This window comes from Callospermophilus lateralis, chromosome 2, assembly GCF_048772815.1.
Source record: "Callospermophilus lateralis isolate mCalLat2 chromosome 2, mCalLat2.hap1, whole genome shotgun sequence".
Taxonomy (NCBI): Eukaryota; Metazoa; Chordata; class Mammalia; order Rodentia; family Sciuridae; genus Callospermophilus; species Callospermophilus lateralis.
Window position 1 is genome coordinate 83823745 of NC_135306.1, and position 27547 is coordinate 83851291.

The 27547-nt window shown below is 32.1% G+C and overlaps 1 protein-coding gene across 7 annotated transcripts in view; it reads right to left on the reverse strand.

Moving 5' to 3' along the window:
- The window catches only part of Agtpbp1 (ATP/GTP binding carboxypeptidase 1), a 207684-nt gene that overhangs the window by 58452 nt on the left and 121685 nt on the right, over nt 1-27547 (reverse strand). For all 7 annotated transcript variants that reach the window (XR_013090371.1, XR_013090370.1, XM_076846133.1 and 4 more), the window contains 6 exons: nt 11794-11881; nt 8211-8355; nt 5580-5733; nt 4338-4518; nt 2917-3046; nt 1810-1941 (listed from right to left, as the gene is read on the reverse strand). Coding sequence is in view for 5 of the 7 variants with exons in the window: in XM_076846133.1 (XP_076702248.1) it covers nt 1810-1941; nt 2917-3046; nt 4338-4518; nt 5580-5733; nt 8211-8355; nt 11794-11881 (830 nt within the window). In the remaining 2 variants the exon portion in view is untranslated. The remainder of the gene's footprint in view (nt 1-1809; nt 1942-2916; nt 3047-4337; nt 4519-5579; nt 5734-8210; nt 8356-11793; nt 11882-27547) is intronic.

Genomic DNA, 27547 nt, shown 5'->3' on the forward strand with positions numbered 1-27547 from the left:
CTGTGTTCCCAAAAGTGAACAAATTAGACAGAACTGCCAGGCATATGAAGCTTATCATGTAGCATAAAGAGAAACACACTAACCAAATAATATCATACCAAATTTTAAATTGCAATTTTTTGGACACCCCCCCAGACCTTTTCATTTTAAAAAATTTGAGACATGGTCTTGCAAAGTTGCTTAGGGACTGGCAAAGTAGCTGAGGCTAGCTTCAAGCTTGCAGATCCTCCTGCCTCAGACTGGATGGCAGGTGTGTGTGGTGCAGGCCTGGCATATGGTGGCCTGTGCCAGGCCAAATTACAATTCTTTAGGGTTATAAAGAAAATATAATCTTGTGCATGTAAGGCCTAATTTCATTTTAGGGGACTAAGTAATAATTCCTATGAGAGGTGTATGACAAATAAGCAAGTATGATAATAAGCAAGAAGTGGGGTGACGGTGCTGATGTTCCAAGAGACCCACACATGGTAACACTGTATGTGCTCTTTGGTCTAGCTTTCTCCCCTCTGGGCCTCTCTCACTTTCACACATGGTTTATCTGGGTCTGCATTACATATTCCTTATTTCTCCTTTATATCCCTAAACTCTGTTAATCTAATTACTTAATGTGGCTTAACCTATTTAGGCTCTAAACTCTGTGAGATAGTGCAGCAGTAGCAGTTGTTGAATGCTAGGCACATCGGGCATTTCAGATATATACTGAGGCTCCGGAAATACCTTTATTCTGGGCTTTGTCTTTCTCTTGAATTTAACCGCCTTCTTTCTCAGAATACTCCTTGATTCTGGCAAGAATATCTTATGGTGTCTTCTAGAGAAAAATTATTTGTAAGGCAAATTTCTGAGACTTTTCAATATCTGAGAATACTTTTTTACTTTTACATTTATTGACAGGTTATATTATAAAATTTATAGGTTGGAAATCTAGCTGAGAAATGAAAGTTTTGCTCCACAGAGATTTTGCTTCTAATGTTGCTATTAAGAAACTCAATGTCATTCTGATATGTAATCTTTTTTATAAAAGATTTATAGCTTTCCTATGCACATGAATGGTCAATTGGGAACAAGGAGAAATGCAAGAGAAAAATAAAAATCTCATTCCCAGCTGCAACAAAATGTATTTAAGTATTTGGAAAAAAATCTAGCAGAAATATCACTCCTATGTGGAGAAATTTTACATCTTTATTTAAAAATATAAAAGAATGAAAAAGACAGGCAATGTCATAGGTAGCAATGCTGTACATTATCATAATAATAATTCTCTCCTGCCTAATTTAGATTCAGGAAAATGCTGACCTAAATCTCATCAAAGTTTGTTAACAAACTGATCGTAGAATTCACAAGGAAGAAAAATAGATAAAAGAGCCAAAGACACTTTTAAATAAGAGACTTTGTCCTATCAGATATCAATATTAATTATAAGTTTACCATAATTAAAATGTGGCATACAAAGAGAAAGAAACAAGAATGACTATAGTAGTTGAGAGCCTCACAACACACCCACACATGTAAAAACAAGATATATAATAGATGGCTTCATCAAATTCACAGAGGAAGGATGTACTATCTAGTAAATGGTACTGAGATAACTGGTATCCCTGGGCAAAAAGATTAGATCCCTGTATCTCATATTTAAAAAATTCCAAATAGATGAAAAATCTATGTGTGAAAATAAAAACTTTTAAAATGAAGAATCTGAAACAAAAACAGTATGATGTCAATATTTATTGAATCTGAGCAGTTCATATGTAAAATTATTTTCTGTAGTTTACATGTTTAAAACTCAAAAACTCATTAATCATCTGTAATTACCCTATATCCCATATCTTCTACAACATCACATGAAGAGGCATTATCATTGGTATGCCATACTGTCTCTTTGATGCTGCATCCATACATAAATACATTCTTCTTTCGAGAATGGCCATGATAATCACAATAAACCTTGAAAAGATAATAGATTTTAAAAATTACTTAATTTTTAATCTTTTAATTATTTATTATTTAATTATTTAATCTTCAAATCCATATATCTTCAAGTAAAGTTAGTTAATATCAAGCTAATGGACATCTCCATATTTCTTGGTCTATTTTAACAGAACCACCATTTAATAAGTAATAATATCTAGTTCTGGAAAGGACCTTTGCTTAACTCCAACACTGCCCAATCACTTGAAGATTTCACACCAAGTCAGAAGTTCTTTTCTTCTGAATCTACCATTCACCATTTAAGAAGTAACAAATTCAATTATAGTTCAAATCTATATCTACATTCACCATGGTCTTAAAGGTTTGCTAAAATATGACAATGCTCTCATGAAAAACATTACTTTAAAAGGTGTCAATTTAATTTTTAAGAGAATTATTTTAAAAATGCAAAATAAATGATAAGATTCATATGTTAATTATATCCCTCCACAAAGTTTTTCTGTATTTCCCAAAGGAAGATTAAATAATTTAAACACTAATAAAACAAAAATCAAAAACTGGTAAAAACAGAAGGAACATGTATATGAAGTCCAGAATGGTCTCACACCATGCCTGCCACATTTCCCTGTACACTCCAGCATTTCAGAGATGATCAAAGAACTCAATATTAGCTTCCACTAGTTTGAAATTTGAAAGACATATATGGTCACTTTAGTATTGTTTAAACAATGAAGTTCAATATTTAAAACTTAAAACCAAGAGTTACCAATATACATTAAAAAAAACAGTAAAAGGCCTATAGAAATTATAAATAATCAACTTGATAAAATAAGAAAATGAATTCAGTATACTATTTGACACCAAAATTATTACACAATAATAAAATAAAAAATAACCAGAAAATAATCTGCATTATTTTATAATGTTAAGTCATTAATCAATAAAAACATTTTTTGACTATACAAAGTAAAAACAAGCATTGCCACTTACCAGTGGTAAACGTTTCACTGCTGCCAGGTATTGTAGCAGACCCTTAGCATGGTAAATTGTAGGATGTAAATCTGGATTTGGACTTTGCCACTGTCTATTCAAATCCTCTCCACTTAAAGAACAGCGGTGACTATATGTAAACACAAAGATATAAAAAAATGATACCAATAACCCTTATGTATATTTCTAATTTAATTTTATGCCTTTATTCTAGTGTTTCGAGTAGGTATAGATAGTAGGCTTGACTGAAAACACATTAGATTCAGTTTACATTAAAAGTAAACATTTATTGAGCACTTGTTATATGCAAGAACTTGGGTCACATATATTTAACTATGATAGGCTTTTCAATTTATAATCAAAACATGCAAGCTATAGAAAAAATAATTCTCAATTCTGGTGTTTTATTCCATACTTTATAAAACTTATTAATGTTCATATTTTCCATTCTGACTACAAAATAACCATAGGCTATACTAACATTCTATATCTTGATTGCATTCATTATTCTGTGCTATTTAGGCTCTCCTGAGAAAGACAAGTAAATAAGAAGTAATATTCTTGTAACAATGTAAATACACTGTCACTTATTCATAAATACTAAGTATTGAAGCCATTAAACAAAAACTAAAGCAAAAAAATCAGAAAGTGATAAAAGAAAGGTACATAGAATTCTAGCTGGCCAATATGTTTTTGAGTTAATTTTAGTTCCATAACCATTAACTAAAAAAGAAATTTTATTTTAAAAAAGTTCAATAACTTCCTAAAATATAAAAAATACCCTTGCCTCTTGTACTTACTTAATACATAAGATATGGTATCCACATCTTTGGAAATGTTCATGACTGTTGGACTAAACTCCACCTTTTAAAAGCACTACAAAAACCTTGTCAAATTGCCAGAATAAATTTAATGAACTGACTATAAACTACCTTCAATTAAAAAGTAATTATTTTCTAATAATGTCAGTCTAAAGAATTCCTTCTATCAGAAACTATACCTCCTTCTATCAGGAAAAGCAAACAGGCTCACATTCCATATCATGGAAAGAAACCCCAAAAGATTCTTAATCTTGGAACAACCTAAGATCACACTATTAACAAACAAAAAGAGAATATGAGAAGTATGTGTTAAAAATCTTTGCCTACCCTAACACTGTGATTTTTCTAAAACAATTCAAGCAAAGACAGAGATTTTATGACATCATATTCTCTTGGATATAGAATTCTTAAAATATCATACTACTGCTAGCATATAAAATATATTTTCACTTATAAGTTTTATCTTAGATAAATTCCCCACCGAAAATTTCTTTGTTCTAGAAAAATCACTAGATATGTCTTCTGAATTAACCTGGACACAATTATAAAGGACATCTATAATAATCTATAAAAAAAATCTGTAACTATTGCTTAACTTACTTTCCATTGATGACACCATCTGGATTTAGCATAGGAACAATTTTAAAAATATAGGATTCTCGCAAGCTCTGAGCAGTAGGGTTATTACTCATGAGATATTCCAATGTTCCTTTCATAACCCAACTTGCATTAGTTTCTCCAGGATGTACCCGAGCAGATAAGAAAACATAAGGACGATTTCCTAAAGTACACATAAAATCTCAAATTACAATGAACAGCTACAAAAAGAGTGTATTACATTTCACTTTTGGACTTCAACAATGTCTCTCTCAACTGTGAATTCTAATATAAATTCATGGTAGAATTCACTCTCCATGTAGCATATGTAAGCACTGCACTAGGCCCTATAGAGAAAGCAAATAAAAAAGTATATAAACCATGTCTTGAAGGAGCTTGTAATATAAACATAAAACAATAAATAGTATTTGAACAACTTATTTACTTCCTAATGATTAACCTAACATATAAAAATTAGTTCTTTAATGTAAATTTGATTTTGATTTTGCAAAGAATAAGTAATTAAGAAAGTTTAAAATATGAAATTATTTTTCAAATATCATGGGGTATAGAAGGAAAATATAATCATATCCCCATTATCATAAGCACAGGGGGAAAAATCTGCTCAGATTTACCAAAATAAATTTTTTCACTATATATTTAAATATATGTCTAAAAATAATCACTCAGTTCGTTATTCATAATTTCACATGTAAAAAACTCTTTCTTTCCTAAAAATACTTTTATCTTCTTATCAAAATTAGAAGAACTTATTTTTCCTACCACATCTAAATTTGTGAGGCATTTTTAAAAATAAAAATGGCAAAGAAAAATAGTGCCAGTACAGTCCCAGCTAACAAAACCTTAATAAGTTTCTGGCTGTTTATTATTTTATTAATAAATAAAATTAGTTGTCAATTTTTCAATTTAACTTAAATTGATCACATTTCTACCTGAACTCTTAAAATTATTGTATTTTATCTTGAGTTTGATTTCTAAGGATAAGAACTAAAAAATATTAGCTTCAAAAGGAACCTTGGAGATCATCTCAGGCAGCTCCTTTACTTTTAAGACAAGGAAACTAAAGCACAGAGGTAGGCAAATGGGTAAGCAGTAGCAGGAACAGATTAGAATTCAAGTTTTCTGATGTCTGTTCTTTGTATTATTATTGTTGTACATAAAAAATATGTACAACAAAAAATACGTGAGAATAAGTAATAATTTAAGTGAAGAAGAGAGACTTACTGAATTGACAGATATGTTCATAATAATTAGACTCCGGCATTGCTGTTATAGTCACCAAGGGACAGCTGTTTCCAGACAAGGTTTCACATAACACATCTTTTCGAAAATAGATTTGCTGAGGATTGTGTGCTGATTCCAATTTTTGAAGATGCATCTTGATAAAAATTTAAAAGCAAAGTATATAATCATTTTAAAACTTCCTATGATGTGTAGAAATAATACATCCAGATTGCCATATAAATAGAAGCAAATCCAATTCTTATCTTATCCAAAACCCTCAAGGCCAGATGTAGTTCAACATTAGTATTTGAGGAACTCAAGACAGGCAGTACAGAGGGTATACCAGCAGAGTTAGGTCAGGGGCATCAGTTTTTAGAAACATTATTATTTCTGTAACAAAACCTATGAAAAGATCTTAAGTAGAATCAGTAGTCTAAATAAGCTCACAGAAAGTTCAGATCAGGCTTTGCCAATCTGAATTATGAAAAGTCTTTGGCTTTCAAAACTTTCTGAATTTTAGAATTATAAGTGACTGCAGACCTATTATAGCAATCTTAAAGGTAGAGAATAAAAATCATGTAGCACACTTTTTTTAACATTTTCCTGATTTCAAGATTAATACAGACTCATTACAAAATGTCTGCAAGAAACAGAGTACCAAAGAAAATGTTTAGAACACTCACAACTCTATCACTCAGATTACTACTAGTAAATGCAGAATATATAACCAAAAACATAAGTACATATGACTTTTTACAATTTGATTTTGCCACTTAATCATTTGTACATATACACACGTTTGTAATTATGAATATTGTACCACCTCAGAAAAATATATTGTCCAATCCCTTATTTTAGATACTTAGTTCTCACATCTTGCCTATATGCATTTGCATAATCACTACTGATTCAAGCAGTCACTGTTTGCCAAAAAGCATGCGGGACACATTGGGATACAATAATGAATAACTGGATTCTATTACTATGAGAGCCTATAATAAGGAGAGGAAGCCTAGCCTACTCTGGGCAGCGAGGAAAGGTCTTTTAGAGAAGGTTACACTTAAACTGAGATCCAAAGGATGATTGAAGGGGACAGAAACAAAGAATGTAGGCAAAAGAAAAATAAATAGGAATACCACAAGATAAGGCAGAATAAGAATACTTCAAAGAACTCCAAAAGATTCATTATAATTAGAACAGAGGAACAAGATTGAGAAATAGAGAAGCTGATAACAGAATGAAGGGCTGGAAGACCTTTCCCAAAGCATGGTATACACACTACCATTATTTGAAGTATCTATGTATCACACAGATACGCTTTTTAAAAGTTTAATAAGTATATATTTTACTGTGAATTAGAAAAAAATGTCTAGCACATTAAAATTGCAATCCCATAGCTAATAACTTAAGTGAGAATATATTTTAAAGTCTATTTTAAAATAATTATTAAACAACAATTCAAACAGTATGTGGAAACGGCAAACAAGTGAAAAATAAATGAAATCATGTAAGAACTTTAGACTCACACAGGGCTGGAGTTTTAAATACAGGATTATAAAATGAGATTTGCCATAAAAGAGCCAGCCTTCTGGCCACAGTGTGGAAGAGACCAAGGACGAAAAAAGAAAGTAAAAGTGAATCCTAGAACCACCAGTAGGAAGAAGCTGGCAGAAGTCCAGGTGAAGAACAAGAATAATGTCTGGAAAGATCATGGTAGTAGGATTAAACAAAATAAGAATTCAGAGTACATTAAAAAGGCAAGATTAATAAAAAAAATTTAAAAATATATAACCAGGTAAATAAAAATGTCCCAAAGATACATTTTTAAAAATACATTCATAATTGTTTTCCTAGGATGAATTACCCAAAAATACAACTAGGCCATGAAGTATATGTTCTGATGCTATATTATTCAGCACAGACAGATTCCTGAACATTATACCTTTGTTGTAGGTTGTAACCTTTATGAAGATAATGTGAGGCTCATTTTGTATTCTCAGTCTGACACCTCTTCTATTCTACAGACCACATTTTTCATTTTCTGCTAATAACTTGGAAGTTTGTTCCTAATCATATTGCTCCAATTTCTTTTTTGGTAAAATGATCACACTATCACGATCCTTGACCATTAAGGCTAATATTCTGTTCTGAGAATAACTCTACTATAGTTGGTCATTTAATTATTTGAATTAAAAGTCCCACAAAACAATGCTTATACCCCATATTCTAAGGAATCTGGATCTAGGATTCCAAAATGAAATCTTTTGCTACAGAAAAATTCAAATTGTGTCCACATTTTTCTACTATTCTGTTTTCTAGGAGATTCAATGTTCTGGTTAAATAAAGTGGAAATCTCACCTAGTTAAAATTTGTAAATTGGGAATCTTAGCTTAGAGAACTATAGAAATATACAAATGATGGGAAGCAAAAAATTTATTAAACTTTCCTCATATGTTTTTCAGTAAGATCGAATCACATTTATATTATCCTTCTTTAACATTTTCAATAAATTCTAACATCTTCAACACTAAACTTTGTTAAGGTATTTCATGAAAAGCAACTTTTCTTCAATTATCTGATACATAACATATATATGCAATAATAGTCAGAATAACAATTTTGAATTCTCACCTGTAAAGTTGAATATGTATATGGATAGTGATAAGCAAAGTAGCAAACATCATCTTTATGTGGAAAATTGACGGTGAATGTAATTGTATAGTAGGATTTTCCCTTTTGTCCACCTGCAGCAACTGAACTTCTTGAGAAATGATTTCTGCCATTAAAAAGCATAAAACAGGTTTATTTCATCCACATAAAAGTTCTGATTTTCCTTTCTAATTTATTAAATAGAACTTCAGGGAAAAAAGAAAAACCCCAGTTTATAAAAAGTTTAATTTAAATATTCTATGTAGACTTAGTACTAACAAAGCAGCAAAATGTTATTAGTCAACAACATTACTTATCACTTCCAAATTAACTGGTTAAATGAAACTAATACATTAGTAAAATTTTAGAACCCCATTCTATAACAACCACACACATATCTGAATCTGCCAATGATCATCAGCAACTGCAACTATTAAATGAAAGGCTGATGGATACCTTCATGGTGGATGGATCAGGTCCAATACCTGAATTGACTAATCAATTTTAAGATTACAAAAGAAAAAATAATCAGAGAAGATGCTGTTTCCAAATGTGATACAATAGAAACTCACCAACCACCTACAAGGTATTCTTGCCAAATATCAAACCTGAAATTGATTAAGCTGATAAGTCTAACTGCCAATTTATAAGAAACTGATGAAGTATTTGTTAATACCACAGATGTACTCGGTAAAATCCAACTATGGTAAACTCTGCATAATAAATACTCCAGTTTCTTTAACAAAGGAATTAGAGATTTACAAAAAAGAAAAGAGAATCCTGTAAACTAAAAAGGACTACAGGGATACTTTAACAAAAATCAAATGTGATGCCAGGCACAGTAGTGCATGTCAGTAATCCCAGCAGATTGGGAAGCTGAGGTAGGAGGATCACAAATTCAAAGCCAACCTCAATAACTTAGTGAGAATCTTCTCTAAATATAAAAAAGGACTGGGAATATAGCTCAGTGGTTAAGCTCCCCTGGGTTTAATCTCTGGTAAGAAGAAACCAATCATATGTGATGTGTGATTAGCAAGGAAAATATCAGCAGATATCTGCTGACAAAAGACACTTTTCGCAGGTATTTGATGGTTTTGTGTTTTATTCTGATAACTGTTAATTCCTTTGGTTCATTGGTAACAGAAATAGATCATGTTTAATTTCTTTTACACTTAAAAAACATAATATGTAATCTTTGGTTGAATTCTAATTGAAACAAGCCAACTGCAATATAATATTTATAAGGCAACTGGTGAAGTTTGAACATTGGAATATTTCATCATATTAAGTGTTTTACTTAATTTTTCTGAGGTGTGAAAATGATTTGTGGTTTGACTGTCTTAAAAGATCTTTGTCTTGGGGCTGGGACTATGGCTCAGCAGTAGTGCACTTGCCTGGCATGTGTGAGGCACTGGGTTCGATTCTTAGCACAACATATAAATAAATAAAATAAAGGTCTATCAACAATTAAAAAATTTTTTAAAAAAAGATCTTTGTCTTTTAGAGATATATATGTAACTATTTCTGGATAAAATATGATATCTGGAAATTGCTTTTGAAATTCACTGTCGGGGCTGGGGTTGGAGCTTAGTGGAGAAGCATTTGCCAAGCATGTGTGAGACACTGGGTTCAATCCTTAGCACCACATTAAAAAAATAAATAAAGGTACTGTGTTTAAAAAAAAAATTCACTAAAACAAAATCTACAATGTATTGATAACTATTGAAACTGGACAATGCACACATGGGGCATTCATTATCCCATTCCCTGCTTTTATAAATCTTTGAAGATTCCATAATAAAACATTGTTAAGTAACTTGGAGTTTTAAAGACTTCAAATATTGCTGACTTTACATTTAAAGATATTCTATAAACTTAATTTCTAAAAAGTCCTTCTGAAAACCCAGGGCCTCTAGGTTATTCATGCACATATATATTGGAAGGACTTTCAAACTGAAATAGCTTTCATTTACTTAATCACTGTGTCCTGAACAGATACCCAATATCAAGGTACTAAGGATTAAGGAACATGCAAAAGATTTTCAACTCTTCTCCCATGGAAGCTTAACATCTAATTAGAAATCACCACATAACAGCTCTCTAGCAGAATGATTATATGTTATAAACCAGCACAACATACATTAGCTTATATATTAGTGGAAGTTACTTTTATTTCATTCTACAGATAAGATAGACAAGCATCAAAGGACTTAGCTAACACAAAAAATTAAAACACAATGCAAAAGTACACTTTAATTCCTACTATATGAATCTCAGGTTTCATGAAAACAACTAAAACAATGTCTGCTACATATGAAGTGGCTAATAAATGCTTGTGGAATTAAACTGATCATCAGTTAACTTGGAGCAGTCAAGAGAAAAAAACAAAAATTAAACTAAACAACTTTGACAGAACTCCTTAGACTAGAACAACTTGTCATGCTATGATCACTCATTCTGCAATATGAAAAAGCACTCAATGGTTGATGATTTCTATTATGCAAAAGTAGAGAAGCATGAAAGAAATATTTTTTCTGACACAGTTTTACCCTTTAACAGTCTATAAATCATTCTGCCAAAATATAGCCAAGCACTACCAAGTCATGACTGCTTAACTCCAACTTAATGAGAAATATACAAATATGAGATGTATTCAAATGTAAATAAATTACATTTTTCCTTTATTTCTGTTCCAATCTTATTTACTACTTATTTTGCTAATAAATGTAGGAGTGGAGAACCTTCTTGAGATGAAGCCCAAGAAACATTTCTTTCCCAGCAAATAAAAGCATTTAAGATATAGGTTTATCCAAAGCCATGTCATAAATCATTAAAATAGTTTAATTTTAAAAACTGTCACCATCTAACAGACAAAGCTAAAAATATTCTTAAAAGATGGGATATTAATGCTACTTAAATATAATGCTAAGCCAAAATCTATTATACAGGAATTTCTAGATTGAGATTAATAATAGAGAAGCAGGATACCAGCTGGATTCAAAAGTAGAAGTTATCTGGAAACATTACATGAAAAATAGAGTAAAATAGAAAGCAATAGATTATTTAGAAGTGGAACTGAAGGATAATCCAATTATTCTACAGATATAGTAAATGATATCTAGCACTTATTCTAGCTCACTGAAGTAGATCACCTATATGCATCAAGGACGAACTGTGCCAGGGCTGAAGTTCTGTCAGTGGCACAGCACTTGCCTAGCATGTGTGAGGCACTGGATTAGATTCTCAGGACTGTATATAAATAATTTTTTTTAAAAAAAGGTCCATTGACAACTAAAAAAATATTTTAAAAAATTAACTGTCAATGTCAATTGCGAAAGACAACTCTGGTTAAAATATTTTAGAAATTAAAATAAGATAAATATTTGTGTGTTAGTATGGGAAGCAAAAAGATAAGAATTGTATTTGAAATCACAGGACCAAAAAAAACTATTATTACTTATAAATTCTAATTTTAGTTTTATTGAATGAAGTTTAATAAAGCATAGCATCATAATTCCAAGAAACATCCTTTTGTAAGCTGGTATTCTGTTCTTAGAATACTTACTTATAGTAACAAATGTCGGTACCCATACGAATCCACCATGGTCTGGCATTTAATGCTTCCTGAACCGAATACATGAGTGGTTGCATACCTTTGAGAGACAGAGGAAGAAAATATTTTTAAAAGAGAAAGAGAGAGAATTATTTTCAGAATTTCTGACTACAAGAAATCTGAAATAAATTATGTTGTTTTTAATTGTATTTTTAAAAATCCAAGAAATTTCTTAAAAAATCTAAGTTAATATTACTCTTTTTTTAGTTTAAAATGGAATTACAACTTTTGAATGAAAAGCCATTAAATCTTTTCTATTAAATTTTCTATATCAATTAATGATAACATATTCCTTAAAACCTATTTCTTTCAATGAGTAAAACAGCTAAAAATATATATAAAGAAACAGTATATAATCTCCCTGTGCATTCCAATTTACACTAAAGTTAATTAAGGCTTTTTGAGTTTTTTCCCCACTTTAAAAAAAAAAAAGGCCAACAAAATGGCATATTGTTTCCCCCACCCTTCAAAATATAAACATGTGTCTGTAATACAGACACTGTACAGAATTAAGTATATTTTTCCTGAATATTCTTATAAATGTCTTTCCACATAAACTTTAGGATCATCTTATTTTAGTTTCCTAAGATGATGTACTAGGTTTCTAACTGATATTGATATTTTAGGAAGGCTGAAAACTTTTATTGAGATCTGGTTTGACTTCCCTCAAATTCAAATTTAGGGATATAATCAGTTTCTGGATACATAAATATCTTGTTGACTCTTATTCTTCTATTTCAACAATAAAGAACTATTTATTTTCTAAAATTTATCTTACATTACATTGACTAAAACATACACTAATTTTAACAGGCTTTTTAGTAGTCTCCTTGATTTTCTGGATATAAATAATCGTATCATGTGTAATTTCAAATAATATAATTCCTCTTAGGTATTTATATTATTTTACTTTCTACTTTTATTACATTTAAAGAAACAGACCTCAGGAAATGATGACAGATGGGCACAGCAACACCCCTGTAGTCCCAGCAACTTGGGGAGGCTAAGGCATGAGGATCACAAGTTTGTGGCCAGCCTCAGCAACTTAGTGAGAGCCTATCTCAAAATAAAAATTAAAAAATAGGCTGGAGATGTGCCCCTGTGTTCAATCTCTGGTACCCCCCCCCAAAAAAAAAAGGTACCAGAGATTGAACACAGGGGCATATCTGCAACCTATTTTTTAGTTTTTATTTTGAGATAGGCTCTCGATAAGTTCTTGCTACAAAACAGTAGCAAGAACAAACAACTCTTAATCAAACATTTTATTTATTTTTTAACTCATTTTAAAACAAACATTTTAATCAAAATGTTTTTTGCCAATTCTTTTGCCTTTCTTTTGCCAATTTTATCATGCCTTGTAAATACAGTAAACATTGAGTAATTTCTATATGCCAACTTCTGCTCAGTTTTCACATACATTAAAATACGCATTAAATCCTCAGAACAACACTAGGTGGTGGCAAGTGCTATTACTATATACCCTAATATAAGCAATTTCATCAGAATTCTTATTACATTTTAAAGGTTTCTAATTTTTATTTTTTTAAATTATAGTTGGACACAATATTTTATTTATTAATTTTATGTGGTGCTGAGGATCGAGCCCAGTTCCTTGTCCGTGCCAGGCGAGTGCTCTACCACTGAGCCACAACCCCAGCCCTACATTTTAAGAGTTTTAATTATTTTATTAAATGCCTTTTTGGCATCTACTGAAGAACCACCTGTCTTTCCTCCTTTAAACTGTTGATACAACACTTTATGTTGGTAGAATTTCTATTGTGAAGCATTTTTACATTCCAAGAAAATGGTATTCTTTTAATATAAAGCAATTACATTCACTAATATTTAGAATTTTACACCTAGATTTCTAAGCTGATCTTTTTTAAAATTACCTTTACTAAGTACTGGTATCAAAACCACACAAACAGGGAGTTTTTCAAGATGGTGGAAGAGAGAAAGCTACTTTTTCTGGCTGCTCTATGGTGTAAAACCAAGAAAGCAGATAGGCAGCTTCTCAGCAAAATGGGTGATCAAAAATAAAAGTGGAGGGGGATTACTGGAATTTAAGGCTGGACAGTCAAGGCAGATCAGAGACTTAATAGGTTGGATATACTAAGGAATAAATCCCCAAATGCCACCGCCACTGCCACAGCCAGAGACACCAACCAGAGCAGTCCCTCTGTAACCAAAATAGAAAGATAGGGAATTAAAGGAACCCACATTTTTAGGAGGTCTGAGGCATGTCTGGGCATGGAAAGTCTAGAGATCAAAGACATAGCCCAATTAAAATGAAAGGTCTGCTATACAATATCCTTGTGCTGGAAAGAAGCTGCATCTCTCCTGGCTGCCCTCGGAAGACAGAAGAAGGTACCATTTTGCAGCTTTAATGGGAGGGCTGGCAGCTATGGGAGCCAATTCCTGGAAAAACTGAGTTTGGCCCAACATGTTCACACTGCACAACACAGAGTGCAACTAAGTGACCAGAAGAAAATCAAATGTAGATAGAGGTTTACACAGGGGACTACTGGTTGTAGAAACCCACCCATCCCTCCACCATCTTTCCAATCTGTTTTCTGGCCCACCAGCAGAGGCCCTAGCCAGGAATTCAAAAGGGCAGGGGCGGGAGAGATTTGAGACTGAGCATGAGACCAGTAAATGTGGGGTCTGCAGGTGACAGAGTGGACTAAGTATAGGCTCCTCCACTACATGAATGGAACTCAAGGGAGACCCATGGGGTGCAGTCTTCCAGCATGGATTAGCAATCGTGGGGCCCTGGAGTTGCACTGATTTAAAATCACCAAACTAAATGGCATTCAGCAAAGAACCTGGAGCATAACTAAGCCTAAACCCTGTCTCCATGAGTTCTGCCTCTAGGACTACCTCTCTCATTCCAGCAACCCCACCCTGAGGGTGGAGTAACCATCAAACTCCAGATAACTTCACCTACCATTGCTCAGAAGGGAAGTTGAGATTCTTTTCAACTCCAACAGAAACAATTATTTAACTTGTCAATGAGATCTTTTTCTTTTTTCTTTTCTCTGTTTGTGAACTTAATGGTTCATGGACATTTATAAATATTCATGTTTGGTTTTTTCCCCTTATTTCTAGCATTTATGAAGCCAGTTATTTTTTCATGGATCATTTTCTGAGAACCAGGATGTTTTTCAGTTTTGTTTTCTATTATTTTTGTTTTCAATTCCTAGAATTTTTACTTTATATATAATTTTCTCTGACTTAGCTGGTTGCCTCTATTCTCGTTCTCTCTTTTTTTCTGCTAACAGCCAATCTCTTTGTTCTTTCACCCTCCCTTTAATAATCTACTCCTATCTTCTCTCCTCCTCCCTCATAATCAACACATCCTACATCACTTCTGCTTTCTTCCTGTACAGTATTCAAAATTGGAAACCCTTTTGTAAACTTACAGTTTTTACTGTAAGCAATAACTGATAAAAATCATTTCTGTTTAGTGTGACAATTAGACATCATAACAGGAACTATTTGGTTGTCGTTCTTATATGTCTCCCCAAAATGGTGAGTTACAGGAAACCTTCAGGGATACTATAAGTCCATAGGGTAGACTGTATGCCTCAGGTAGCAGTATGCCTCAGGTCCATATTGTTAGATGGGTAGACACATGAAAAAGCAAGGGAAAAAAACAAATCCCCAAACTAAGATACTCCAATACTGAATCCATTGACACCACAGTGAAAGAAAGGTCAGAGTAGGAGTTTACAGTGTACATAGTTAAACTGATCTGTGAAGTAAAAGGGATATAAGGAGTGAAATCAGAGAAAAAAAAATATAGGAAGTGAAAGATCACAGAGATTCAAAAATAACATTATTCAGAAATCCTCAAAATGAAAGAATCAATAAACCAAATTAAAAATTCAATGGAAAGTATCATGAACAAACTGCAACATGTGGAAGACAGAGTTTTAGGAATGAAGACAAAAATATATAATCTTGAAAATAAAGTTCACCATGGAGAAAAGATGTTAAAGGACTGAATGTCCAAGAAATATGGAATAACCTGGAGAAACCAAATTTAAGATTTATTGGGATAAATGAAGGCTTGGAGATAAAAACCAAAGGAATCGTACAATCTTTTCAATGAAATTATATCAGAAATATTGCTAAACCTGAAGAACAAAATGAAAAATCAGATACACAAGGCTTAAAAGACCCCAAATATAAAAATTACAATAGACCCATACCAAGGCACATTATTATGAAAATGCCTAACATACAGAATAAGGATAGAATTTTAAAGGCTACCAGAGGAAAAAAAACAACAGATCACATTTAGAAAGAAACCAATGCAAATGTCAACTGCTTTCTCAACCCAGACCTTCAAAGTTAGGAGGTCTTGAAATAATATACACTAAGGTCTGAAAGAAAATAGATGCAAGCCAAGATATATACACCCAGCAAACTTATGCTTCAGATTTGATGATAAAATACAGACCTTCCATGATCAACAAAAGTTAAAAGAATTCACAAATAGAAAGCATGCACTATAAAACATGCTCAATAAAATATTTCATGAAAAAGAAATAAAAAATAAAAGTGAAAACCAGCAAAGGAAGGAACTACACTAAAGGAATAGTCAATCAAAGGAGAAAATAATTCAAATTAAAAACCAGAAATAAATCAAAATTACAGGGATTATTAAGCATCATTTCTCAATCATAACATTAAATGTAAATGGCCTAAACTCATCAATCAAAAGACGTGGATTAGCAGACTGGATTTAAAAACAAGACCCAATAATATGCTGTCTCCAAAAGATTCACCCCAGGCAAAGACATCCACAAACTGAAAGTAAAATGATGGAGGAAAAAAAAAAAAAAAAACATGTCATTCACATGGATCTCATAAACAAGCAGGGGTTTCTATCCTCCTAACAGATAAAGAGGACTTTAGGCAGAAGTTCATCAAAAGGGACAAAGAAGGACATTTCATGGTGCTTAATGGAATTATACATTAATAATATATAATAATCGTAAATATTTATGTCCCACAAAATGGAGCATCTATGTACATCAAATAAATCCGTCTTGATTTCAAGAAACAAATAGACCACAACATAATAATACTAGCTGACTTTAATACGTCTTTCTCACCACTGGATAGACCCTCCAAATAAAAACTAAATAAAGAAGCTACAGGATTTAAAAAATACAATTAATTATTTAGACTTCACAGACACACAGGATACTTCATCCATCAATGACTGAATACATTTTTCTTCTCAGCAGCACATGGATCCCTCTATAAAACAGATATGTTAAGTCACAAAAAAACTTTTAGCAAATATAAAAAGAGAGATAATACCTTGCATCCTATCAGATCATAATGGAATGAAATTAGAAATCAATGATAAAATTAATAATAGAAGCTACTCCAAAACCTGAAGACTAAATAATATGATACTGAATGATGAATGGATAGCAGAGAAATCAGGGATGAAATTTAAAAAATACTTAGAGGTAAATGAGAACACTAGTGTAACATATCAAAATCTCTGTGACACTATGAAGGCAGTGCTAAGAGGAAAGTTCATTGCATTGACCTCATTCATTAAAAGAACAGAAAGTCAACAAATAAATGACCTAACATTACATCTCAAAGTCCTACAAAAAGAACAAATCAACACCAGTAAAACACAGGAAAAAATTAAAATCAGACCACAAATGAATGAAATTGAAACAAAAGAACAATTCAAAAAATAGACCAAAAATTTTGGTTCTTTGAAAAAATAAGTAAAATTGATAAACCCTTAGCCAATCCAATGAGAGAAACAGAAAACTCAAATTACTAAAATTTGTGATAAAAAGGAAATATCAAGAAATACACTACTAAAATACAGACAATAATTACAAACTATATGCAAACTTACACTCCAATAAAATAGAAAATCACAAACACATCGACAAATTTCTAGAGACAAATGACCTACCCAACATACAAAATTTAAACAGATAAGTTTCAAGCAATGAAATAGAAGACGCCATCAAAAACCTGACAACAATGAAAAGCCCAGGACCAGATGGATTCTCAGCTGAGTTAAACTATATCTTCAAAGAAAAACTAACACCAATCCTCCTCAAATTATTCCATGAAACAAAAAAGGAGGGAACTCTTCCAAACTCATTCTATGAAGCTAGCATCACCTGACACAAAAACCAGACAAAGACACATCAAAAAAAGAAAACTTATGAACAATATTGCTCATGAACATAGGTGAAAGAATTCTTAATAAAATACTGGGAAATTGCATATAAAAGTGTACCACAATCAAGTGAGATTCATCCCAGGGATGCAGGGTTGGTTCAACATATGAAAATCAATAAACATAATTCACCTTATTAATAGACTTAAAAACAAGAATAATATGATCATCTCAATAGATGCAGAAAAAGCATCTGACAAAATACTGCACACCTTCATGTTCAAAACAATAGAAAAACTAAGGATAGCAGAAACATACCTCAACATTGTAAAAGATATATATGCTAAACTCAAGGTCAGTATCATTCTACATTGAGAAAAATTGGAAGCATTCCCACTAAAAACTGGAACAAGACAAGGATATCCTCTCTTACCACTTCCATTCAAAAATCATCCTTGAAACTCTCCCCAGAGCAATTAGACAAAAGAAAGAAATTAAAGTGATACAAATAGGTAAAGAAGAACTCAGATTATCACTATTTGCTGATGACATGATGCTATATCTAGAAGATCCAAAAAATTCCACCAGAAAACTTCTAGAACTAATAAATGAATTCAGCAAAATGGCAGGATATAAAATTAACACTTATAATCAAATGCATTTCTATACATCAGCAATGAATCCACTGAAAGAGAGATTAGGAAAACTACTCCATTCACAATAGCCTCAAAAAAAAAAAAAAAAAAAAAAAACCTAGGAATTGATCTAACAAAAGAGGTGAAAGACCTCTACAATGAAAACTACAGAACACTAAGAAAGAAATTGAAGAACACCTCAGAAGATGGAAAGATCTCCCATGCTCCTAGATAGGCAGAATTAACATTGTCAAAGTGGCCATACTACCAAAAGCGTTATACAGATTTAATGCAATTCCTATTAAAATCCCAATGACATTCTTCATAGAAATAGAAAAAGCAATCATGAAATTTATTTGGAAAAATAAGAGACCCAGAATAGCTAAAGCAATCCTTAGGAAGAAATGTGAAGGCATCACAATACCAGACCTTAAAATATACTTCAGAGCTATAGTAACAAAAATTGCATGGTTTTGGCACCAAAATAAAGATGTAAACCAATGGTACAGAATAGAGGACACAGAGACAAACCCACATAAATACGGTTATCTCATACTAGACAAGGGTGCCAAAAACATTCACTAGAGAAAAGATAGTCTATTCAACAAATGGTGCCAGCAAAACTGGAAATCCATATGCAGCAAAATAAAATTAAACCTCTATCTCTCACCCTGCACAAAAATCAACTCACAGTGGATCAAAGATTTAGGCACTAGAACAGAGACACTGTGTCTAATAGAAGAAAAAATAGGCTCAAATCTTCACCACATCGGCCTAGGATCTGACTTCCTTAACAAGACTCCTAAAGTGCAAGAAGTAAAATCAAGAATCAATAAATGATGTGAATTCAAATTAAAAAGCTTCTTCTCAGCAAAGGAAACAATAATGTGAGGAGAAAGCCTACAGATTGGGAGAAAATCTTTACCACATGCACCTCCACTAAAGCACTGATCTCTAGGATACATAAAAAACTCAACACCAAAAAAATAAATAACCCAATCAATAAATGGGCTAAGGAACTGAACAGAAATACACTCGATCAACAAATATATGAAAAAGTGTTCAACATCTCTAGCAATTAGAGAAATGCAAATCAAAACTACTCAGGATTTCATCTCACTCCTGTCAGAATGACAATCATCAAGAATACAGGCAACAATAAATGTTGGCGAGGATCTGGTGAAAAAGGTACACTCATAAATTGCTGATGGGACTGTAAATTGGTGCAACCTCTATGAAAAGCAGTATGGAGATTCCTCAGAAAACTTGGAATAGAACCATCATTTGACCCAGCTATTCAACTCCTTGGTTTATACCCAAAGGACTTAAAATCAGCACACTACAGTGAGGCAGCCACATCAACATTTACAGCAGCTCAATTCACAACAGCTAGACTATGGAACCAACATAGGTGTCCCTCAATAGATAAATGGATAAAGAAAATGTGATGTATACACTCAATGAAATATTACTCAGCTTTAAAGAAGAGTAAAATTATGTCATTTGCCAGTAAAAGTTTGGAGTTGGAGAATATCATGCTAAGCAAAATAAGCCAATCCCACAAAACCAAAGACTGAATGTTTTCTCTAGTATGCGGATACTAATTCACCATAATGGGGGGGGGTACTACGGAAGAATAGCGTTACCTTAGATTAGGTAGAGGGAAGTGATTGCTGGGAGGGGAGGGGAGCAGATATGGGGATAGGAAAGATAGTAGAATGAAACAGACATTATTACTTTATGTATATATGTGACTACATGACCAATATGATTCTGCCACATGTATACTCAGATAAATGAGAAATTATATCCCATCTATGTATGATATATCAAAGTGCACAAATGCATTCTACTGTCATATATAACTAATTAAAACAAATAAATTTTTTAAGAAAGATAGACAGTTGAATTAATCGGATATACCTTTCCTATGTTCATAAATGAATACACGACCAGTGTAATTTCACATCATGTACAACCACAAGAAGGGAAGTTAAACTCCATATATGTATAATGTCAAAATATACTCTATTGTTTTGTATATACAAAAAGAACAAATGAAAAAAAATTTAAAAAGACTACACAAGCTTCAGAAACATGAATTTAAAAGTTTCTATCATTGACTAGCACAAATAAAAAACATTAGTTTTTAAGGGGTCAATATTATTCAGCTGGAATTTCAAGATGGCAACAAATGTATTCTTAATTTCACTTTCATTAGCTATAGCTTGTCCAGAATCTTTTTCCTACTACCAAATAATTTCCTAATAACTTTTGGTATATTTCTGTGTTTTATTTTATTTCTCATTATTTTTACCATTTTTCCCTTACTCCCTTTTTTTTCTTCTTTTCCTAATTTCTTTATATTTTTTAATCTCTTTTATTTTATATAATACCAATATTTCCATTTTTCTTTAAATATTAGCTTAGCTATGTACCTTAAGGCTGAAGTGTTTTCTTATGCACTACTTTCTAGATCAGAGCTGACCAAAGAAACTTCCTGCTAGGACTGAAATATTGAGTATCTGCACTGAACAATGTGACACCACTAGCCACGGGTGGCTGTTAAGCACTGGAAATGAGCCTCATGTCACAGAAACTGAATTATTTTAATTAATTCAAATAGAAATTTGTTGGTGTTAGCTACCACATTGAAAAGTACAGTTGTAGATTATCTGTTATATAAGTTTTAAATTTCTTCTTGGGGTTTGTTGTTTGTTTGAGACTACAACATTTCCAAGTACCAATTTTTGATTCAGCTTTGTTGATTCTACCAATATTCTGACTTATGATGAATGTTTTTTGAAATCATCAATGTTTTCTCTGTAACAAAATACCTAACAGTGTTTGTTTTGTATATGAATATTTTTAATATCTTTATTTATTTTTATTAGTGCTGAAGATCAAATCTAGTGCCTCACATGTGCAAGGCAAGCACTCTACCACTGAACCACAGCCCCAGCCCCTAACAGTGTTTTTAAATATTTTATGAACATAAAGAATATAACTTCTTATAGATGAAAAAACTTCCATGTTCTTAGATAGGCAGAATTAATATTGTTACACTGGCCATACTATCAAAATAAATATACAGATTCAGTGAAATCCCTATCAAAAACCAAGGACATTCTTCACAAAACTAAAATAATAATAAATCCTTAAATTTATTTGTAAGAATAAGAGACCTAGAACCAGAATAGCCAAGGAAATCCTGAGCAATTCAGAAGGCATCAAAACACCTAATCTCAAATTATACCTACAGAGCCACAATAACAAAAACAGCATGGTACTGGCATCAAAATATACATGGAGACCAATCGAAGAGAAGACACAGAGACAAACCCATATATTTATAGCCAACTGATATTTGACAAAGGTGTCAAAAATATATGTTGGAGAAAACATAGCCTTTTTAACAAATAGTGCTGGATATCCACATGTAGAAGAATGAAATAAGATACCTATCTCTCACTCAAACTAAAATGGATCAAAGACTTAGGAATTAGACCAGAAATCTTACAACTGCTAGAAGAAAACATGGAGTCAACATTCCATCACATTAGGTGCAGGAACTGACTTCTTCAACAAGCTTCTTCAACAACCCCTAAAGCTCAAGAAATAAAACCAAGAACCAAAAAGTAGGATACGATCAAATTAAAAAGCTTCTGCATAGCAAAGGAAATAAGAGTGTGGAGAGAGAGCCTACAGAATGAAAGAAAATTTTTGTCAGATGCTCCTCTGAAAGGCAATTAATATCTGGAATATATAAATAAATCAAAAAACTTAACACCAAAAAACCAAATAATGGAAAATTTTCAACATAGAAATTAGAGAAATGTAAATCAAAACTATGCTAAGATTTAATCTCACTCTAGTCAGAATGTCAATTATCAAGAACTCAAATAATAATAATTAATGCTGGTGAGGATGTGAAGAAAAGTTACACTCATACAGTTGATGAGACTGCAAATTAGTACAACCACACTGGAAAGCAGTATAGAGATTCCTCAAAAAACTTAGAATCAGCTAACACACTCCTTGGTATTTATTCAAAAGAACTAAAATCAACATACAACTGCAATACAGCCACCTCAATGTCTATAGTAGCACAATTCACAATAGCCAAATTATGGAATCAGCCTGGATGCCCATCTACAGAAGAATGGATCAAGAAAATGTGATATATTTACACAGTGGAGTTTTACTCAGTCACAATAAAAAATGAAATAATGGCATTTGATGGTAAATGTATGGAAATGGAGAATATCATACTAAATGAAATAAGCCAGACTCAGAAAATTAAGGTTTAATGTTTTCTCTCATATGTGGAAGCTAAAACAAAACAAGGGAAAGAAGGTGGGGATGGGAGACTATCATAAATACAGAAAGATCAGTGGAGCAGAAGGAAGAAATGAGAAAGGGAGAGAGGAAGAATGGGAAAGGGAAGGAAATTTAGAATGAATTTAACAAAATCACATTATATGCATATAAAAATATAACAGGGAAAGGAAAAGGAAAAGAAAAAGGAAGCAAAAAAGCAAAAGGAAGATCATTTGGGTATAGCCAGGAAGGAGAATATGGGGAGGGAGGGGAAGAGAAAGGGGAAACGAAGATTAAAATCAAATTCCATGTATGTATAATTTTGTCCAAATGAGCCCAACTATTTTGTGTAACTGTAATGCTCTAAGCAATACACACACACATACAAAGAACATAACTTCTTGTGGTTCTAAAGCAAACATAAAAGTTGATAAACAACAGTATTTTATTCCACTAAGATTCTGTAAATAGAGATCATGGCAAAGTCAAGGTATATGCTCCCCAAACACATCCTGTTTCCAGAGGGTTCAGTTAAGTGGATTCGTTCATATACTTCATCAAGCACTCCAACTCTTATGGCATTTTCATCTTTTTCACATTTGAAGCATGGCTTTTTTGTATAGTTTTTCTATTGTTTAATCCTTTCATGGGATAAGAGTCACAGATCTTTTTTTCCTACATCTCTAATAGTTTCCAGGGTTTTAATCATATTATATAAAACCATTTCTAAGAATCCATTCCATTATTTTTAAGCATAATTCCAAGATACCACTAACTTTCAATTCTAATTTGAACAGTGTGCTTTTGAAGAATGCTCCTTTAGCTTTCATCCTGTTATTTCTTTTCATTGGACATACAAATTAGTTCTACCATTTCTTATAACTCATACCTTTTTCTTTCTTAAATTACATTTCATAGCCATCCGGCTATGAAATCATCAAACACATTCTCAAAAACGGGATTACAATAAATTTTAAAAATCAGGTTTTTTTACTGCATTATTTAAATTCTTTATATTCTTGCTTATTTTTTGTCTTCTTGGTATGTTAATTTCTGAAAGAAACATTTTTAATTCTCATAACTGTCTTCTAATGATGTATTTCTTGGCACTTTGGGGTCCTTCTGTAAGTACCAGTTACAACTATGTTGAATAAAGAGTTATAGTATCTTCAAGGACTGCAACTTTTAAACGTGTAATACCCATCTATGACCTACTCAGTATTTTTTTATCTTGAACTTTTCTTTGACATTAATTTACTGCATTTGCCTATTCTGTCTGCATATGTCTAGTTTATCTTTGCCCATCCTTCAACTTTTGTCACTGAACACATCTTACACACATCACTAAAGAGTGGAGCTTTCAACATAACTTATTCCTTCCATCTTATTTTATTTTTATTATTTATCAAATGTTTTTATTTTTCTTAAGTAACCTTATTTTTACCAGTGTGGGTACATTTCTCCATGTTTCCTTTTCTTCTTTCTTAAAATGGGAGCTTTCTATTATGCTTTTCTATTTTAGTTCCTATCCTTATAATTCTGATTAGTTGATATTTTTCTCAGATTACATTAAAGTAAACAACTAAGCCATCAAAGCAGGGTAAGTTAAGTTTCACTTCCCCCATATTACCCCTTTAAGCAAACTTTTTTAGAAAACACATTTTATAAATTCTAAGTCTTGTTATTTTGATATCTCTGTACTCTTGATTTTCCTCAAAGAAGGTTCAGGTAGTTTGTTGGCAATGACAAATGAATGACAGATTTTGCAAAAGACACTGGCTATCTTCTAGTTTCCAGTACCACAAATGAGAAGTTGAGTCCTACTTTTTCTTATACAGAATAACATCATGATTAAGGGCATGCAATCTTTAACCAGACTACAAAGGGTATGATTCTAACATCTCCTTATACCACATGCATGATCTTGGGGGAGATTATCAAACACTTTATGTCCCTACTATCTGTTCTGTAGTATTATCATTGCTTTTGTGTAAATTAAGAGTATCACATGTGTTAGCATTTAGATCAAGGCCCTGCACATAGTAAATATTCAATGAATACTAGCTGCTGTTATTATTGGGTTTTTTTCCTTTTAAGTAAACCCATTCTTTACAAGTGAAAACACATTAAGATTTTCTCTTAAACATTAAATCAGCAATTTCATTGGTATATATAAAATGCATCTGGCTTCCTTATCCCTAACTGGGACTCACTAATATCAATCTGAAGTTTCAACCTCTTCTGACACATAAGACTCATTATAAAAGTTTACTATATTAAGGTAGAAAAAGATTCAGTTAAGGTCAAAGGGTACTTTAGATTTTTCTAAAGTGTTCTAATTTTATAAAAGACAATGTATTCTCATATTACTTTTTAAGCGACAATTTTAAATACTCGTAAAAGTTCTAACTAATAAAAACTATTTGGACAAAACAGGCTGCCCAGCAAGAATCATCAAATGAGGTAACTCCTATTTAATAAACTACAATCTACTCAACCTGACATAAAAAGGCTATGTATTTGAGTAATGATTTATTCATTAGCCAAATAATAAATCTTTTTGTACACAAAACAAATATACTAAAATTGGTCAGTCACTTGACTATAGACATCAAAACATTAAATTGTCACAGTAACATTCAACAGCCCTGGCCTCTAATAATATCCAAATAAAGGCCAAATTTTTATTGAAGTCCTGGTATTAGGCCCTAATCATCAATGTACTAGGAATCATAAGACTCTTTTGGGTTGAAGAATCATAGACTCATAAAATTTTGGTATTAAATTTAACACTCTCACTTAACAGATGAGTGTGTTAAAGTTCAAAATGTAGAAGTTCAAAATGCATCTTGAACAAGTCTGAAGGCATCTATCACAAGCTCCATATATTATTTGGACTGAGTGACTCTATAGAAAGAAAGTGCAAGCTTCTAATATAACTAATTCTAAACAGAGATTTACACTAAAAATAGGAAGACTGAATGCATGGACTGGAGGATAATAGTAGCGACCTAAAATCAATCTTCCCATACATCCTCACCAACTAATAGATAAATTCAACAAGTAGCACAAATAAACCACACATAAACCAGTTATTCAGCATTACTAGAAGATAGAATATAACAAAGTTTAAGTTAGCTATAAGTAGAGAAATAGGCAAAGATATAATAGCCAAATAGCAACAATAAAGTAGGGGTTAAAATCCTTAGATCAAGGAGCTGGTGGTGTGGGTCAGTGGTAGAATACTTGTCTTGCACATGTGAGGCACTGGGTTCGATCCCCAGCACCACATAATAAATAAATAAACAAACAAACAAACAAACAAAATAAAGGTATTGTGCTCATCTACAACTAAAAAACAATTTTTATTGTTTAAAAAAATCCTTAGATCAAGGTAAATTTCAAGCTAAAACTATTTTTAAAAAAGAGTCAAGAAAGGGACTTTTTAATAAGAAGTCATAATTCATAATGAAAATATGATGATTAATATCTATGCACTGGATAATACCAACCTACTATATTTCCTACAGGAAATATAAAGAGAAATAGATAGAAACATAGTACTGACATTAGACTTCAATTCACTGTTGATAGCAGACTTCAAAATAACAATTCTCAGTACCAAACAGATAACTGAACAACAACCACAACAAAAAATAATAATATACGGAAGCACCAAAAGACTGAAGATATGATGTGGAGTTGAATCTTATTATTGAGAAAAATAGTGACATTAAAGAGGGGGATCCAAGGATTAGAAGAGATTCTCATATCAGTGATATCTTCCTGATCTTGATAGCTATAATATAGTTATATAAAAACTTACATTTTTATCCAAAGTATTCCAGAGTGGTAGGGCACCATTTCACAAGCTCAACATCTGGACAAGGATACACCTTTTATTTAAGTTTGAAATTATTTGAAGTAAAATATTTAGAAATAGTTAATGATCATACATTGAATTGGGGTCTTTTTGACATATAATTTGTGCATTCTCATTTTCTGTTCCTAAGAAGATTTTCTTCATAGTTCATCCATCCATTGCCTCAATCATTTAACATTTACTGAATATCTAACTGCTATCCTATGAATTTGGACAATCAACACCATGTTTCCTAACTCAAGGAATTTACACATGAGTCGGGGGCAGGAGGGTTGCAGGGAAAATATTAATCAGCCACAAAACTGTAATGAGCCCCCCAAAAGAAAAATAAATTATAAGGAGCCTTTGTCAGTGAATTAACCCAACTTAGGGAGTCACGGAAGACTTTCTCAGTCAAGGAATAGATCAGTTCAATTCTAAGGTAGGGAAAAAACTAATATGGGGATGGGGGACAGAAACACTGCAGCATGTATTACAAAATTCTCCAATGTTGCCTGCTTCCAAATATGTTCAATATATGTAAGATGATTAAAAATCCTCATTGTATCTGGGAGAAACAGAGACAGAAAGTCAAAAAGAAGTTGCTAATTAAAAAAAAAAAAAAAAAAAAAAAAAACACCTCCACATTACTAAAATGCAAGACTGCCATCTAGTGGTGACTTCAGCAAATCCCTCTCAAGTAATAGAGGGTAGAGG